Raw genomic sequence first — 19,256 nt, 5'->3', positions numbered from 1 at the left:
CCGCCAATCCGAAACGGGTTAGGATACCTGATCCGAACCCGAAAATTTCGAGTTGGCGGGTCAACTCAAATGACCTGAAACATAATTTCAATTTATTAATTTACCACTATAGTTTCTAACCGAATCAATTTTGTATAAGGCTAATTACATAATCAAGCAATAAAAATCTCGATAAAATAATCCCAAATCAGATCTGAAATAAATTAAAACATTGTAAAAGTATTTATCCCAAACCAGATCTAAAATAAATTAAGATACTATAAAAATAGAAAATAATGTAATATATCATTTGTCCAAATATAATAATTCCAACTTCACACAAGTTAAATAAATTCATTTATAATTAAGTGGTTAATGCCTTTGGGGAAATAAGAATAACTTAGTTTAGTTAGATAAATTATTTTTATATTTATTAAATTATTTTTAATTCATAAACGGGTTATCGGGTCAACCCGTGAGTGATCTGAATTCGACCTTTTTTTTCGGATTTATCAGGTTCGATCCGATTCTAACCCGAACTCGTGAAATCTTAACCCAAACCTGTTAATTTCGTGTTAGATTTATGTCGTGTTTTCAGGTCGTGTCAAAAATTGCCACCCTTAGAGGATATGAACAAAATTTCCATTATTATCTTTTAAAAAATATATATAATTTTTACTTATAATTGGGGGATAGCTGAGTTGAGTAAAAAGATGGAAGGGATTGTAAGTAGAAGATTTTTTATTCAAAACCTCTTATTTACTATATATATATATATATACATATATATATATATGATTTCTACTTTCTTATTATTTAATTGTAATTTCTTTACTACATAATCGTTTCCTCTTTTTAAAGAGAAAATAAAGAAACTATATAATTAAAAAATGGTGAGAATAATTGGAGAAAGTAGAAAAGAAAATGAAGAAATTATGTAAAAAGTGTAAAGAAACGAAAATAAACTTAGTTGAAAAGCCATGAGGTGCCCTTGGATTTATTATCATTTTACCCCCTTAAACTATAGTATTGCTATTAGTATATGCCCTAATGTTATATTTTGGGTACTTTATATTCACAATTAAATTAGGTCAACATGTTAAAAGATTTTGGATGCAAGTACATTCCTTTCTTATATAATTATGGGTTAAATGCACTAATTCCCATGAACTTTGAACTTTGTTGTACTTTACCCCCTAAATTTCTTTAAGAGGAACTTAGCGCCCTTTTTTCACTTGTTGGAAAAAGGTGCCCCTGCTACAGTTTTTTGTTTTCTTCTTTTTTACTAGTTCCTTTTTTCTCCTTTTCTATTTATTTCTTTTATTTTTTATTTTTTTTGTGCTTCTCTCATTCTAGTATTTCCTTCTCTTTCCTATTAGTATTAATAGTTGCATGCTTAATGATAAGGTATGATTTATAGTTATGTTATTTATGTAAATCGTGAATTATTCATGCTTAACAGGAATGGAAACTACCTAATTTGGATATTTATTAGTTGTCGTGGGAAAAAATGCATGATCAAGTAGGAAAAGGATTGCAAATGCAGAAAAATGGAAGAAAGAGGGAAGTCCGGCACCATACTTAAGGCTTGATGTATCACCGAACTTCCACTGGAAAAAGGAACGAACTGAACGTGAACAATGTCCGGCGCCGGACATTACCTCAGATGTCATCAGATTTTCACTCGCACATGTCTTTCTTTCACTCTAAGAAACCTGTTCCTCTTGTGTTTCGACCAATAGTTTAGGAAGCTATAAATAGGAGTTATTCAGGATGTTTTTACATTTAGGCTAGTTTAGTTCATCTCTTTCCATAGCTTTCTTTGAGAGATCAAGATCAAGGTGCATGAGAATCGAGAAGAGGAGATTAGAGCAGGACCAACTGAGAAGTTCTTGTTACTCGATCTCATCTTTATCTTTATATGTACTCTTTGAATTCATGGTTTTATTTACAATTATGTTGAACTTATTTATTTCTAGGGTTAGAGTATTGTGAAGGGATTTCAATTATTTATCCTAGTTAAATTCTTGACTTTTGCCTTAATTTATCTATTTTGCTTTAATTATACATTTGTGCTTGATCACCATGGACGTACTTTTAGGGTTTGTATTGAATTGAGAGGAGATATACAACTATACACTAGATATATAAACACAATTAGCCTGATCAAGAGAATAGGTTAGGGTTTATATGACGTAATTGAAATCATCCAACATTTTTAAGGGTTCAATTAAACACTTATAATCTCGAGAGAGATGTGAGAATTGATTGGGTACAGTTTAGATATATCAAAAAATAATTTAAAGTACCTTTGCATGATACGTTTAACTCAAATTTCAAACAAAAATCTAAACCCTAGTTTCTTGCCTATTGTTTTCTCAACAACTACTTCATTTGAATTGACTACTTATCTTATCCTTAATTAGTGATTAGAAATCCTTTAAACTTAAATTTCACTGTTTGCTAGAATAATTAAAGTAGAGAATTGACTAGTCCTTATGGTTTCGAGCCCTAGAACACTCTAAGTGAATTATTACTAGATCGACTTTATACACTTGCAGAATTTTTCAATCACTTAATATGTTAAATTTCTTCTCCTCATATTTTTCTTGCCGCAATTTTTTTGCTTGTGAATTTTCACTATTAGTAATTAATGACAAATGATATGCCATGAGAAAATGTCATATCATTTTTACTATGAAAGCTATATAATCTACCAACTTAGTTACCTAAACACATAGAAACAGTTTATAATATATAATTCTTTTTCTTTTAAAGTAAATTCTAAACAAACAATTATTTATCTTTATTTTTTTACTATGAAAGTTAGGAAATGATAATGGAACTCTCTTTTTGTTATTATTATAATTCCTAGAGACATTTTGACTGTGCAAATTAAACAAAAATGTCCTTATTATTCATTAAATTTTAAATAAATTACTTTTATGAAATAGTAATTATAATGAAATGTATGGGCATTTTATCCTCTCAAATGAGGAAAATTTTCAAGAAGAGATTAACATATAGAGTGCCATTAATATTTCTCTTATTTTTATTTTATCGTTAATAATTGAGTAATTATAAGCTCTTATTTGTTTTAGATGTATTTAAATAATTTGAATACTGTACAAAATATGCTTTACACATAGCTAGCATATATTTGTGATTATTATTATTACTAAAAATTAAACATAAAAAGGATGCATAAAAAGGAATAAGTTCAATTACATTAATAGTAATATACAAATAAGGATAGTAATCGATGAAAGTAGCTATTCATAGCAGAGAAACATGACTAAGAAACAAAGTATAAAGGAACAAGGTAAAGAGAAAAGAACAAAAGAGAAAAATAATTAATATTTAAGGGATACTTTTGTTCTAAAATATCAAATAGAGGGTTTAGTACTTATAAATAAAGTTTAAGGGATAAACTGCATCTAGAAGTAAAGTCCCAAGGGATTTAGTGCATTTAGCCCTATAATTATTCAAAAATAAAAAATTTGGAATGGTCTTCTCCTCTTTTTTTTTAACTCTTTTTAATGACAAAAAAACACAAAAGGTTCTAATATTCTTATTACTTTAAAATCATTTCTTATTCTCCTACCTAACACCTGCCTCTAACTTCAATGACCTTCGACTACCATTGCTCTATTTCTATAAGTGGTGAAGGAAGTGAAGGTGGAAAGGGTGGTTAGAATTAGAGTTGGGTGGTAGGTAGAAGTGTAAGGATTGATTTCAAAGAGGTGATAGTGTTGGATTTTCCATTATTTTCTCTCTCTAAAATGAGTTTTCTCTATCCGTGTGTACAATCTCTTATTCTTTTCCTTTGATATTAAGAGTATTGAGAAAGAAAAAGAAGAAGAACCCTTTGGATTTTATTTTCTTCATACTACCAGAATGAAAGAAAAAGGAAAAGAACATTCCAACTTTTAGTTATACATGAGAATGAGGTTATTTTATCCAAAATTTTCAACCTACTAAGTTGACTTTGATGGTAAAGTGCCTAAAATCACATCAGGAGTTAAATTGAAAAAACCCTTTTTAAATTATATTAGAGAGAAGTACTTGTTCAAAAATTTTCAACATGCTGAATTAGCTTAAAAGTAGAGGTAAAGTGCCAAAAAAAATAACATTAAAGGACAAGTAATAATAGCACTATAATTTAAGAGAAAAAAGTGATAACACCGTATTATTTTTCTTCTTTTGAAGGAGAATATTTGAAGCTTTAGTCATACTCTTTTAACACTGCCAAATTTCTAGAAAGAAGAAGTAAAATAAGGATTACTTTGGTGTTATAAAAAAAGTAAGAGAACTAAATAAGATAATATAAAAGATTGTTGACAAGAAAAAATAAAGAAATTCTATATAGAAGAAAATGGCAAAAATAGTTTAAGAAAGTAAAAAATTGATTAGAAAAAAGTAGTGATTTTTTTTCTTGAAAAAGAACAATTTAAACTTTGGTCATTACCCTATAACACTACCGATTTTAGTGGTGGAAGGAAGTAAAATAAGAACTACTTTGGTGGTGAAACAAAAGTAAAGGACAAAACAGGATAAAATAAAAGATAAGGGACTAATGATACTTTAGATAAAAAGTTGGAGGAATCAATGAGCTATTTGCAAACTATTTTCACAAATTGGTTAATTTGCTGTCCGTTGTACTAAATTGATCGAAGATTGAAATTGTAGGGGCTAAATGCAATGAAATTTTAGGAATGCAAATGGTTTAACTCTCAAACATTAAGGACAAAAAGTATTGTTTGCCTCTTCCCCACTCTCTCCTAAAAAAATCAACTTAAAAATTTATTTAACTAGAGTTATGTCCCTACGTCCCTTAATATTTGTATAAATTTGCACAACAAATACTATAGTTTGTCCCACCACCAAAAAAAAAAAAAAAAAAAAACACTTACTAAGTGATTTAGTTAGAGTTACGTCCATTAATGTTCTTCCAGATTAGCAAAACAAATATTATAGTTTGTCCATATCACAGTCCAACCTCTTTTCTTTGCTTTCTTTTGTTATACCTCTCAATTCTCCACGCACCTTTTCCATTCCCAACTGTCAGATTCAGGTTTCGAACCATAAACCTTGCAGAGGCGAGCACTTTAAGAGTCCTCTTTCTTGCTATTCCCTTCAATTCTTTTCAGATGTATCTCTTATTTGTAATTCTACATTAAGCTTTTCTTTTTGAATAATTTCAGCGAATAGTGCCTAATTTTAGTTAGAGTTAAAATTAGTGCACTTTTTTTTTCTTGTTAATCAAATCTACCACGCTATGTATTACAGTCACAAGTGACCAACAAAAGATTCCACCTATACATTCAAAATGTTAAGGTGCAAATGCTTCTTGTAGAAAGAATAAGACAACTTTATTAGTTTTCCTCTTCTGTAGTTAAATTCTTATATATATAGCAGATTGCTAGTGCCATCAATAGAACTAAAATATTAACTTGGAATACTTTCACTATTATGGAGGACCAAATTGAGATGTTTTTTAGTTTGAGAGATGCAACAAATAATTTTTATATTTTTAGGGACCAAAATAAGATTTTTTCAGTTTGAGGGACCAAATTGAATTGTTTTATTACTTCAAATTTGTACCTAGGTCGTAAATTTTGATGAGCTTAACTTCGTCATAAACTTGAGTTTTTCATGCTAATGCACGTGCTAACGTTGATGTGACTATCTGTAGAATTAGAATAGTATGCATACTGCTATTTAGGATGTTCTTTTTGAATTTTCATTTTCAAAGTGTTTAAGATCATTCTGTTAGAGAATCTCTTATGGTATTTACATGCGGTATCAAATATGATACAATGAATTAAAAAAGCTCATATCTATTTTTCACAGTTTATAATTGCTTCATCAGTACATTCTTTTCATTTTTTCATATTTTTTAATATGAGAGGAGCAGAATTTAAGAAATGAAAAGGGAAAAGATGACATCTGAACTAAAAATTTAAATTTTTGGATTGCCTCAACTTTAGGTAGTAGACAAGGCTTCCTTAACTTTATCACTGTATTCCTCGGTTCCACTAATATCGACCAATAGGCAAGGCTTCCTTTGCCTTGGTTCTACTCATAATATAATTTTATTTTTTCCAATATCATTTTTTTCACAAACAGTATCTTTACACTAAATTCCTATAAACTTTGAAAAAAACTTAAAAATAATATTTCATGAGTTTAACATTATTGTTAAAATTGCCATGATAAATTTAAGTTTAGTTCAACATGAACTTTACATTAAGAAAATGGTCTGATACAATAGGCAGTAAATTTTTTACTATTTTGGCACTAGGTGCTGACTACAATTGTATAAACTTTTTAATGTATAGGCACACATTTAAAACAGTTGAATTTGAAATTATTTGCTAGGATCCTGGTTGGACATATCTACAACCTTCAATAAATTAACTAGAACTCAGCAAATTCTAATGTTGAAAGTATGTGCTACACTAAATTCCTTCAAAAATCACCAACCTTTGGGCTGATGGCCACCACCTAGCTTGGTGGGGTGCCTTGCCTCCCACCAAAAATACCACATTTAAGTGGTTTGCTTCAAAAAATCCAGGCGGGTGTGTTGTGCACCCGTTTGGTCCGGTGGTGGTTCAGTCCCCTCCGAGTTATTCCTGGATCTCCTTAGGTCCGGCCCCTCTCCCTTAGTGTAGAATAGATTAGGTTATACAATTGTTGTCGTATCCAAAAAAAAAAAAACTAAATTCCTTCAAACGATGTTTTACACTAAAATTATTGCATTGTTACATTTTAAACAAAGTTATTGTTCCAGCTTCATTTTTCAAAAACTATCTCACACACTTAAATTTTTTTAAAACTTTTTATATGACTTAAAAATAGAATGGTCTTTTGAGTTTTAACATAATTTTGTTGAATTGTCATGATAAAAATTAAATTTAGTTAGAAACATAAACTTTAAGGGTTTTTCTAACGAGTGTCTAATGAGCACTCGGTAGTACAGTCAAAATTCACCTAATCTACCATATATATACATATCCTAATAATTATTACCCTCCATTCATTTATATACTTGTCTTATTTAATCCTAACTACTCTCCCTTGTATTTGTTTACTTTCTCTAATTAATCTTACATTTCCAAGACTATAACTCTTGAAATATATCTTAACAAGTATCCAACGAGTATTTGTTAGATAGACTTAAACGTTAATTTACAATAAGAAAATTAGTTTGACAGAGAAATCAATAAGTTTTCTACCATGTCGGCACTAGGTACTGGTTAGATGACTAAGATTATATATCCGTTTTAATGTATTGGCACAAATGTAAATCATTTGAATTTGAATTAATTAGTTAGATCCTAGTTGGAGATATCTATAATACTCAATCAATTAGCCAGGACTCAAACAAATTTAATCAATTACCAGTTAAATACACCCGCATATGGAAGTAATATAATTTCAAAATCACTTCTAACCATTTAAACAAACTCACCAACTTATTACTAAACCTGATGAGTTGTACTTATAACTAACATGAAAGCAAATTGAATTGAAATTTACTTGTAACCTTAGTGAATAAATCCACCCAAAACCCCAAATTACATGTAACAAATTTGCCAAACTAATTGCATACATTTACTCATCTCAAATTAAAAGTACATTGTCCATAAAAATATAGCGTAATAAACATGTAGTACTAGTAATACAAGTTAATAAGATTTGTTCTTTGATATATGTGTACGGTTAATGATATAACTTCTGCCATTTGTGCAAATTTTAATGAAATTATAATGTTTTATTAACAAAAAAAAGTTAATGAGAAATTAGTCTAGTATCAAAAGACAATGATACAAAAGCTTTCTGAATCTTGGATATTTCAATTTCAATTCATACTTTCATCATTACATTAGTGTAACATAAAGAAATCTCAAAATTACAACCACTTTATCATTGTCACCCCTAACCTACCAAAAATGTTTAACAGAAAAAAACCTTTTTGTTCAATCTCAACCTCTATCTAGGGCCCACACAAGGCTCCCATTCCTAATATTTTTTTTTTAAAGGAACCATTCCTAATCTTCAACACAACAAAATTGCAAACCAACTGTAAAAATGTATTCACCTCAAATTATAAAGTTCACTGGCACTGCCCATAAAAATGTAGCAACATACAATACTAGTGGCAGCAATGACCCATTAATCTAACATCAAAAGACAAGGACATAAAAACTTTCTAAAATCTAAACATATTTCGTGTTTCAATTCCTGCTTTAGCATCACATTAGCGTACCATAAACAAACCCCAAAATCACAACCATTTTATTCTAATGCACCCGTAACCTCCCAAAAATGTTTAAAAGAAAAACCCTTTGTGCTTAACCTCAATATCTATCTTTGGGACCCACACAGGCTCCCAATCCACACTTGTTAATTCTTCTCTACCTGTTTTCTTGGTCATCTTTCTTTCTTTCTGCCGCGTCAGTCTTGCCCTCTCTCTTCTTACTATCTTAGTCTTCCCTATTTAATGGTTTCTCTTCTTCACCCCAAATTTGAAAAATATTTCTTCCCTTCTCACTTTCACCACAATAACAATACTTCACTATCCAAACTCAGTTATTACACCATTTTCCCTCCCTTCTCTTTCAACCCTGTCAGAGTTCTGACAGTGTCACCATATAGTAATTAATTTCTCTTCTCTTCAAGCATCCTTCCTTCCTCATTTTCTTGACCTTTTCGCCCTCTTCAGATTCATCAGAGCCTCTAGCTATCATCTTCTGTCAGTTCTTCTCCACCACTCTCATTTTCTTCCCATTGCAGCTTTTCCAAAGCTCCATATCTGTATCATATATTGAAGAAGAAAGAAGTAGTCTGTTTCTCCAACTTGATCACCCCTCTTCAGTAAGGTGCTTTCTCATTCTTATTCTTTTTCCTTGTAACATTTCTTTCTTGTTCTTCATCTTTTGCATAAGATTTTATGACCAGCCGACTAAAATAGTCTTCTTTTTATTAACTTAAGGAATGCAAAACCCATTTTTTCTTTTTTTTTCCCCTTACTAAAAATGCAGGACAAGGTAATTATTTATTTCTTCTTTTTAGCTTCAAGCTGGATTTTTCTTTGTCAATCTATCTTCTTCCCCCGTGTACTGCGGTTAGAGTGAAGAGATGAAGAAATTTCTAAGTGGATGACGTATTATAGGCTCCTTTTCTCTTTCTTTTTTGACTCAAAAGCTGTTTGATTACGTCATTAAAGTCCTTTTTAAATTTTCTTGGGGTTTTATGTTCTGTTAGCATTTTCTTTTAGATGCTATTCTTTGAATCAACTCAAAAAAAGAATTTGCCAAAATTAAATATTTTTAATGAATATTTGGAGTTTGGAAGCAAAATTTTTCACCTTTAGAAGTTGAAAAATGGGAAATGTTTTCAAGTTTTCTGTTCTGTTATTTTTTTCGGTGCTGCTAAAATCAACAGAACTAAATTTGACGAAAAGTAAAATTTTTATCAATAGTTGGATTTTTAAGAGCATTTTTGTCACTTTAAAAAGAAAGCAGACTTTTATGTATAATAAATTTTCTCGAAAGCATTTTACTACTTTTCACACTTGACAAAACCCAAGACAGTGCTGTATCAGGTACCAGCAAAAACTAATTTTAATAAATGAATATAGATTAAAAAAATATTTTAGATTAATTAATTTTAATATTTTAAAGGTTTTACTTTTTAAATTATTTTGTTTAAGAGCTTAAGCTATCGAGTTCCGAGTCAACTCGGAGGCGCCGAAGTGGGAAATATAACCGACCAAGTGGAAAGTGGGGACCAGCGTACACTTTCTTTATTTTCCCAATTTAAATTTACGGATCCTTTGCCTTTTTTTTTTTTTTTTTTCTTGGGTCTTATTTAGTCCTCTTTTGTCTTAAACCATGTAGGGTCATTTAGCTTTTTCCTCTTTTATAGCATCATTTTTTTTTTAATTTTGTAAATCTATATTTTTTTAATTTTGAAAACCCTTTTTTCTTTATTGAGTTTTGTAACCCCTTTTTGTAAATCTGTCTTTTTTGACCTTCTGCAATGTCAACTAAAATAGGATCCAATTCTGTTAATATAGCCATAAAAAGTGTTCTTCCTCTCTCTTTTACTCCTCTTTTTTTTTAACCCTAAAAAAGTATATTTCACATTTTACACCCCTTAATTTTAAATCAATTGAAGAAGATGATTGCCACGTGTGTGTATTAAGTGTACTCTAGCTTTAATGTTTGGTTCGAGATTCAATCATTTAACACTTGGTGGTGGTGTTTAAACACGCTTATGCATCTAATATGGGGATGGTCCTTAATTGACCCTACAAAAGTTTTAAACAATTGCAACAACTTCTTTTTTTGTTTCATTTTTTCAGCTAATCGAGATTATATTTATGCTTGGATTCTAGCCATTATTTCAATTTCTTTTTTTTTCTTAAAAAAATAATAAGTTGGTGCACATATGGTAAATTAGATGCTTCAAAATTATTGACGTGTGATAGATTTCGAATATTCTCAATTTGTTGCACATATTATTTGACTTTAGAGTACCACCCACATGTGCATGTTCTATAAAAAATTTTGTCCCAAAAGAGGATAAAAAGTAGGAGAAAACCAAGAAGCTTTTGTCTTGTGCTAGTTATGATTAGCCACTTTTTAGATTCGATTTAATCTATACTTTTATCTACACATAAAACATACAACATGAAGATGTTCTATTTCATGTGAAAAACTATTTTCTTTTCAAATACTAAAAATAAAACTTAGCAAAACATGTGAAATAGGCCCTTCATCTTATATGAAAAAAAATAAATTGGAACTTTGGCCTTTTTTCCTTTGTCAAAGTAATTTGGACTTTACTGTGTGTGATGCTACTTTTGGATGTTTCTCTATAACATCTATAGTAAACTATTCTAGCCATCCGATTCATCTTGTAGGATTCCCTTGCCGAGATCCAACGGTGGTGATACGAAGTTATGCTGATCACGAAGAGGAAACTTGCGTGCTGGTCTAGAGGCAGGGAAGCCTGTAGTATGGACTTTGATGAAGAGAGTAAGCAATATAAATATGGCCCACTTTTCTCTTATACGTACTTTTTCTTTGCCATTTTTTTGGCCTTTAAAGTTGACTGTTCAAAATCTCTCCGTAATTAATGCTCCTTGTCCTTGTGATTTATAACGCAACGTTATGGGTCATAGATCACAAAGTATTAATTATAGGCTTGATTTTCGTGGGCAACATACCTACCATGTGGACTAGGACTACCATATTAAATAAGAATTGTTCTGTTACGACTTAGAATTTTGAAGCCCCAAAAGCAGAAACAAGGAAAGAGTAAATCATAGCTATGATTGCTATTTTAAATTTTCTTTTTATAATGAGAAAGTTTAGATGGATTCAATTCTCAAATATAATCATAGGTCGGGACATATCTCTCCGCACATTGGTATTTTTGAAATGAGTATCTATTAAAGTTGGTTGGTACATTTAATGTGCATCTAACTTCTAGTATAAGTATGTACTTTGACATTTGTCGTGTTTTTTTTTTTTTCGATACGATAGAATTGCTATAATCTAAACTAGCCTATTCTAGGGGGAGGGAGAGAGGACTCGATGTGAGTAGAAACTTTATCGAAACTGGTCAATGAAAACCGTCACATATTGTGATAAATTTTGTGGGAGGCAAGGTTCGAATCTTTGACTATTAAGTCTTTTTTTTTTGACATTTGTCGTGTCTTTGTTACCATTTAGATGGTTATTTACTAACCATCTAGATGGGAACAAGGAATTAGGGATGGCAATGGGGGCTCTCGGGGCGGGGGCGGGGGCGGGGGCGGCGGGGGGGGGGGAATTTTTCCCCCCGTTTAGAAACGGGGCGGGGGGCGGGGAAGTATACCCCCGCCCCGCCACCCGCAAAAAAAAAAGTATATATATATAATATGTAATTTAATTAGTTATAAACTTATGATAATGATATTATTAGTTAGATGTATTATATAATGTATATTAATGTATATAATATAATTGATATTATCAATTATAGAATAATTAGACATGTCTACTAATAGAATTTATTAATTAGTTATACTAAATTTACTAATACATTTATACTAAATTTGTAATTGCACTTAATAGAATAACACTTTTTTCTCAAAAAAAAGCACAAACACAATAATGAATTAGTGATTGTATTTGTACCAAAAGTGAAAACTTGACTATTTTAGTTGTATTTATTTCATCATGTTGGATTGTATTCAAATAACTTTTGTTTAATTGTTTTTATGAGTTTCAATTGTAAAATTACAATGAATAATAACTTGATGATGTGTTGATATTTTAGTATTTAATAATTTATTAAAATTTAGCTATAATAAAATTTTATTAACCCCGCGACGACAATTTTATTAACCCTGGGCGGGGGCGGGGCGGGGCGGGGGTTGGGGGGAATTAATAGGCAACGGGGCGGGGGGTTGGGGAGGGGTCCCCCGCCCCAACCCCGCCTCGTTGCCATCCCTACAAGGAATGAGTAAATCATAGCCATGAGTTGGTATTTTGAAAATGTTTTTTTAATAATAAAAAAAATATAATTGGATTCGGTTCCCAAGTATCACCACGGACAGGGCAATGCCGGGGGACATTGGTATTTTTCAAATTAATGTGTAGTAAAGTTGGTTAGCACATTTAACACATCTAACTTCTAATACAGGTTTGACGTTTATCGTCTCTTTTATACCATTTAGATGGTTATTTATATTTAGTTTTACTTTTTCAAAAAAGTAATACTTAGATTCCATATGCTTATTGGGTAACACTAGATCGGTTCGTCTAATAGTGGCTGCAAATATCAGAAACATTTAATTGGTCGCCTAGGTTCAATCGTTGGGTTCATTTCTACCACACGAGAAGTCTTTGGAACATATGCGTCTTTGCCCTATTAGGGGTCCTGATTAAGTGATTAACATTTATGTCACACTTCAACTAGTAATTAGTAATTGCAATGTCCTTCTCAGTTCTTGATCCCAATTCACTAACATAATATCCATTTTACTGGGTGGGAAAAGAGACGAGGAGTATTGTTTTGTCTTTTGACGGCGCTTACAACTCTAGATTATGATACTGAATTTTTCAGTGCTAACTAATGCCTGTACTATTGGTAGAAAGCAATAAAACTCATCTTATTTTGAAGAGAATGATAATTAATGCAGTATGATGTAATTTCCTACACTAGCCGATGATTTTCTTCTCCTGTTGTGACAATTTCTTTTCCAATTTAATTAGCCAAAGATAAGGAAATCTGGATATAATCTTGCAGTATCAATTAATCCAGCGGAGAAAAATATTATCTCCACGGTAAGAATTGAAATTAGTAAAAAAAAAAGTAAATGGCTTCATATAATTCAATATTTCCCACATGCGGGCTTATGCTTTCATTGCTTATGGCATACTAGGGATGGAAGATATGGATCTTTCTTTTCATAGTGCATGAGTTGCAGATCAATAATGGAGTGATTGTGATTTATGAATACTACATTTAGTGACTTAGGCCCACAGGCATTTACATGTTTGCATTTAATACATGATGGAAATAGTGACCTTATTGCTAGTGCTATTGTGATTGAAAATGCTCCACCTTCAATTCATGTGACTTTGAGGAGAATGTGGGTCATAGAAGTCAATGTCTAGATAACATTTCCCCAAGAAAAGTCTCTCATTTTCTGTTTGTACAGCTTCTTTTGGGGGGATTCTCTTTCTTGTCCATCCATTTCAATCTTTTGGGATTTTTCTAGATTTTCTCTCTTTTTTTTTTAAAAAAAATTATATTATTATTATTGTATTTTGTGATCTTCTGTCTTGAAGTTTTACATTCGTGAACCACCATGAGATGTTTGCTGCATTTAGGAGGATATGCTCCTACTAATTGAAAATCTGAAGATCCAACTATAAGTGTTTGATCAATGCTTGTCTGGAACTGGATTATGTAATGTTTGAAAGATTCAAAAAACCAAATCACAGTTAAGTGCTATGTTACTCAGGCTCAGCTGCCAAGTCTTGCCAACATGCCTATTCTGGTGCAAAATGAAAAGTCAGACACGAGTGCGGCAAGGAAAAGTAAAGAGTTTGAGTAACATAGGTTAAATGTGAATATAGATTGGTGGGATTCTTGGATTTGAAGTTTTAGTTCTGAATATTGAGCAAGAGTGGAGCTCAAACTATAGAAAGAAGTAGAAGCAAGCAGGTAGGGATGCACTATTTTAGGCAATGAGCTAGTCCAGTTGAGTTTTGTCCATATCTCCCCGATTACAAGAGATTTGGTGTGTTCTTCACTAAGCTGATATACACAGAAAATCCAGTATTAGATTAAAGTCGTACAAGTTTACGCTGACCTTGTAAAAATTTACGCCAGCTGGACTAAACCAGACAGAACTCAATTCAACCTGCCTCCGTCTTGCATTGTTACATAGAAAGAACAAGGAATCGCTGTTTGGAACAATAAGGCATCAAGATTGAATTTACTTAAACTTGAAATGACAGTCAGCAGAGCTAGGCTAAAAGTAACTTGGGTGGTAGATTTACGTCAAAACACTTGATAAGAGAAATGGTGGCAAATTTAGCAAAACCTTGACTCAAATAGCTTTCTCTTTATTCCTTTTGACTGTTAAAATACGAAGTAATGTTAAACCATTCTTGTATTCTTTCTTCCTCTGTTCTTTCCCTCATTTTCTCATTTTCTCCTTTGAAACAGTTGTAATGTCTGGAATGCAATATCATGAGACACAAATTGTTTGGAGTATTTCTATTTGAGGATACTTTGGCTGTTGAACTAATGCAATGAACTCTACGAATTCCTTGTCTCTTAGATGGCAATGATCAATTAACAATACAAACTCCTTGCCTTGAACAATTTTACTGAGGTCTAAGCATATCATTGATGTCCATCGGAGACAGGTCCAGTAGTGTTTCACTAAGCACGTTAACCTGTCTTTGTTCTTTCTGTTGCTTTGCCAGTTGGCTCATCGTAAGGAAATGATTTTATCTAGTGCATGAGATGAACAATTTTATCCATGTGGAAGCATTTGAGGTGGATGGCCATCCAATAATCCCTCTGACACTGGTTGCTCAGTTCAATACGAAAATTTACCTTTTTGTATCGCTCTATTTTCTCCTAGAGGTGCCCCTGAGGTAACAGAAAATGAAGAAACACTTCAACCTAGTAAATTTTGAGACCTATTGCCTTTTTTTATCTGTAGTATGAATCACAAATAAACATTTTTTATGATAAGATTTGTGGATTTACAAACCCCTCATGCAGCATAAAGCATCAAAACACGTGACATAGATGTTATATTATTTATCATGGATCTCCAATGGTAATATCCACCCAGAGATTGCACCATTTTGACGACTGTAATTTATTTGACAACTATCATATTTTGACCATTTTGGTATTCTGCTGGCTGCAAATATCAGCTGTGGCAGCTTCAACATTTGAAATCAGCAAATGCATTAGTAGTTAACATTGTTAGTATCGGAATTGGCAACATTCTCTTGCATGAATTTTTAAGTCTTTCATTACAGAAATCTCTAAAATTGCTTTGAAATTTCAGGAATTATAACATACAACGGCCTTGAGAGATGCATTCTGAACAGTCAATCGTATAACAATGCAACCAGACAAGATGGTTGTGCAACTGATTCAGGTGATGAAGACGCCTCCAGCTGCTGTTCCAATCATGTTGCTACAGGACCGTTCTCTTCTCACTGTACAATGATGAGGATGGATGATTGTGGACCAGATGAATCGGAGTTCTCAGGAAGTCCTCAGCATTTCTACCAGCGAGAAGAACCAGGTTACATAACTAATTCGACAGACCTGGAGACAATGAAAGAAAAGTTTGCTAAGTTGCTGTTGGGAGAAGATGTTACAGGAGGAAATAAAGGGGTTTCCAGCGCATTGGCCTTGTCCAATTCCATTACAAATCTAGCAGGTATTTTAGCCTCAGATATTCCTTTATAATCCGTTAATTGCTTTACTTTATGACATTTAGATCTCAAGTGTCAATGAATATTTTCAGTTTCCAATCTTTTGCAAGGCAAGCAGATTCTTTTCACCTGAATTCTGAACATATACGAAACTCATATTACATCTAATGTTGCGATGTGTAACAAGTATAAACATGATGAGATTAGCAGATTATAATAATATTTCTTAGTGTCCCATTAACAAGGAATAGATACAGCTGGGAAACAATTTCAGATCATCTTATTAGGGGAGCAATATCCAAATCTGACATGACCTTAGTTAATTGGGAAAGAACTTCCATCTAGTCCTAGAAATATTTTTATCTCCAAAGCTGCTGTGATATCTATTATTCAAATTTTCACATCTCCAAGTGCTTTGACTGTTGTGCAGTATCTGTTTTTGGTGAGCTGTGGAAATTAGAGCCACTGCCAGAAGAAAGGAAGCGCAAATGGCGGAAAGAGATGAATTGGTTACTTTCTCCCACCAACTACATGGTTGAGTTGGTCCCTGCTAAAAAAAGTGGCACTAACGGCCAAATAATGGAGGTAATTTATTAATCCAGAGAATAGCATCATGTTGTGATGCCAAACTATCCAGACACTAATTTTTTTTCTTGTTTGTTAATGGTCATGGGACAGATAATGACTGCAAAAGCTCGTTCAGATATCCACATGAATCTTCCAGCACTTGAGAAATTGGACTCCATGCTTATTGTAAGCTGTCTCTTGAATCCCGTTTTTAAAAAGTTGTTTTTCTGCTCATTTAATATCAAAATTGACTCGGTGAACGTGGTCATCTGACAGGAAATACTGGATTCCATGGTTGATACTGAGTTCTGGTATGTGGAAGTGGGCAGCAGAGCAGAAGGAAGAAGCAGGAGTGCAGGTGAGAGCAAAAGGTGGTGGCTTCCTTCACCTCGTGTACCTGCAATTGGTCTCTCCGATGCTGAAAGGAAGAAACTGCTAAATCAGGCTAAACGAGTCCATCAAGTGTTGAAGGCTGCCAAATCTACAAATGAAAGTGTTTTGCTTGAAATGCCTGTTCCAGATATCGTTAAGGATGCACTCAACAAGGTTAGCAAAATCAGCTTGTTCATCTGGTCATTTTGGGAAATTTTCTATAGCAGGCTGAAACATAGAATCTAGTATCTGACAACCTGCTGATTGAAGATGAAAACCAGTTCCACAGAGGAAAAGTAGATAAAATGACAGGGAAGAGAAGTCCATTTGGACCAGAAAGTGCATGACAACTTGCATGAAGATACTAATATATTTAATTTCTCATTTTCAAATAAGATATTGATCATATTAGTAGACAATGCAGTCTGGAAAAGCAAGTCTTGGAGAGGAACTGTACAAAGTCTTGGCTGCAGAAATGATTCCTGCAGGGGTCATGATCAATTCCCTAAACTTGGAATCTGATCACAGTGCCCTTCAAGCTATTAACAAGTTGGAAGCAGCCATGTTTGCTTGGAAGGAGATAATCAAGGGACAATCCAGTGAAGAATCTCCAGCTAGAAGCTCCTGGTCTTTTGGAAAAGATCCAGTATCTGAAATGGATAAGGTGGAGTTTTTGCTGAATAGGGCTGAACACCTCCGACAGCAGCTGAAGGCCAGATACCCAAATCTTCCTCAGACATTCCTTGATGCCATTAAGGTCCAATATGGAACGGTAAGTACTAAGCAACATTGGCCTAATGAGGATCTCTAAATGGAAAGATTGCTATGTGAAGCTTTGATAACTGTAAGTTTCAACAAGAGAAGCTTCAATGCTTGATAATCCGTACATAGGTTTTCACAGGCATATCATTGTATCCTTAAAGTACCAGGAATAAACAAGATTCTGCCTGGATCAGAAAAATGAATGCAGTTCTTTTCCCAAAAAGAGTTCCACGGAGTATGATTTAAGTAACTGTCAAAAGGATAAATCTCCTGGCTTCTAATATTTCCATTTTTTGATCTGTGCTTTTCTCCTTCAAAGGAAAATAATCACTTTACCACTTACACTTTAGTACAAATACTGAAATAGAAGCATAATAATGGGAAATAATCAGTTCAACCACTAATGTTTTAGTTCAAATAACAAAATTAAACTTCTTTTTGCATGGTTCTTACTTGTTATATTTCCTGGGCATGCGTTGCTTAGAAAATCGTGTTTTTCCAAACATTTCATCTATTTTATCTTTATTTTATCATTATCAATTTTTTGCACTAATGAAATGTTACATTGGACGAAGAGCCAAATGAGATTTTGATTGTTAATTGTTTTAGGACGTGGGGCATTCAATTTTGGAAGCATATTCCAGGGTCCTAGGGAACCTGGCTTTCTCCGTACTTTCTAGGATAGGAGATATTCTGGAAGAGGATCACCTGAGCAATCCAAGTTCACCTGTGGCAGCTAGTTACTTCCCTGGAATAAGAATTCCGGGAATATCAGATAGCCCATTGCAATGCCGAATTAGGCATTCACTTCTCGACCAGATGAATCGAGTCGATGGAAATGCTCATCGCTGCAGTGGAAGTGAAGCTTCTTATTCTGAAAGCCCATTCGGTGATTCCAGTATAAGTTCGATGACTGTTACACCAAGTCGTAGCAGAGTCTGGTGTGTTGGTGGAGATTCTTGTGGTACCCTGTCTGCTACGAGCTCGCCATGATGGAGAATTGTGCATAGTTATGATGGTTGTTTTTGTAGATAAATTGCCATCTTCACAGGAAAGAAAGAGATTTTGTTTTGCTGACCTCTTGTAGTGAGCCTACTCGCTCATGGTCACACAGAATGTCCCTGTCTAGTTAGTTACATGTAGACTGGCAGCATTTGAAACTGAAAGACAAAATTTACAAATTTTTATGTAATTAATTCTTATTTATCTTTAGATTATATCAATGGCCAGGGAAATACTGATTATCCATAGAGATGACAAGAAGTGAGTCTTAGCAGTTACATGGGACTGTCTAATATACATGATGTGTCAAATATTGACCATATTTAAGCGTCTGGAGGGGATTGGCATGAGAAATAGTACATGACAAGAAGTTAATCATGAAGGTTTTGGTTTCTATATTCATATTAAAAACCTAGTTATATCTTCAACTATGTTTCTAAGATAGCTTCTGCATCACGCATCACAATTTTCTTCTTGAATGAATATTGGGGAAGATGATGCAGAGTTAAAAGATTCTCAAAAAACTTTTTACTTGAATATTAAAAATAAAAAAACTCAATTTGTAATGGCAACCTACTCAATAAGCTGTAAAGAGGA

General features: G+C 32.8%; 1 protein-coding gene across 2 annotated transcripts; it reads left to right on the top strand.

The window, feature by feature from the left end:
* Nucleotides 1–8,490: 8,490 nt before the first annotated feature.
* LOC113704381 (rop guanine nucleotide exchange factor 14-like) lies at nt 8,491–18,907 on the top strand. Of its 2 annotated transcripts, none has more exons than XM_027226263.2 (8): nt 8,491–8,864; nt 10,913–11,027; nt 15,581–15,961; nt 16,387–16,541; nt 16,635–16,709; nt 16,800–17,069; nt 17,311–17,667; nt 18,267–18,907. In XM_027226263.2, exons 2-8 carry the CDS (start codon nt 10,952–10,954, stop codon nt 18,648–18,650), a joined length of 1,698 nt encoding a protein of 565 aa, XP_027082064.1. In that variant the 5' UTR covers nt 8,491–8,864; nt 10,913–10,951; the 3' UTR covers nt 18,651–18,907. The 2 variants fall into 2 exon arrangements, with proteins under 2 accessions (XP_027082064.1, XP_027082068.1); XM_027226267.2 differs by having other exon boundaries at nt 8,493–8,864; nt 17,320–17,667.
* The last annotated feature ends 349 nt before the right edge of the window (nt 18,908–19,256 follow it).

Source organism: Coffea arabica, chromosome 8e (assembly GCF_036785885.1).
Source record: "Coffea arabica cultivar ET-39 chromosome 8e, Coffea Arabica ET-39 HiFi, whole genome shotgun sequence".
In the NCBI taxonomy this organism is placed as follows: Eukaryota; Viridiplantae; Streptophyta; class Magnoliopsida; order Gentianales; family Rubiaceae; genus Coffea; species Coffea arabica.
Note: the sequence above shows the minus strand (reverse complement) of the source record. Positions and strands in the feature narration are given on the sequence as shown.

Coding starts and splice junctions, on each gene's coding strand:
- LOC113704381 (XM_027226263.2), top strand. CDS start 10,952: ATGCTGATCACGAAGAGGAAACTTGCGTGCTGGTCTAGAGGCAGGGAA. Junction 11,028..15,580: donor TATGGACTTTGATGAAGAGA/GTAAGCAATATA, acceptor TTGAAATTTCAG/GAATTATAACATACAACGGC. Junction 17,668..18,266: donor TTAAGGTCCAATATGGAACG/GTAAGTACTAAG, acceptor TAATTGTTTTAG/GACGTGGGGCATTCAATTTT.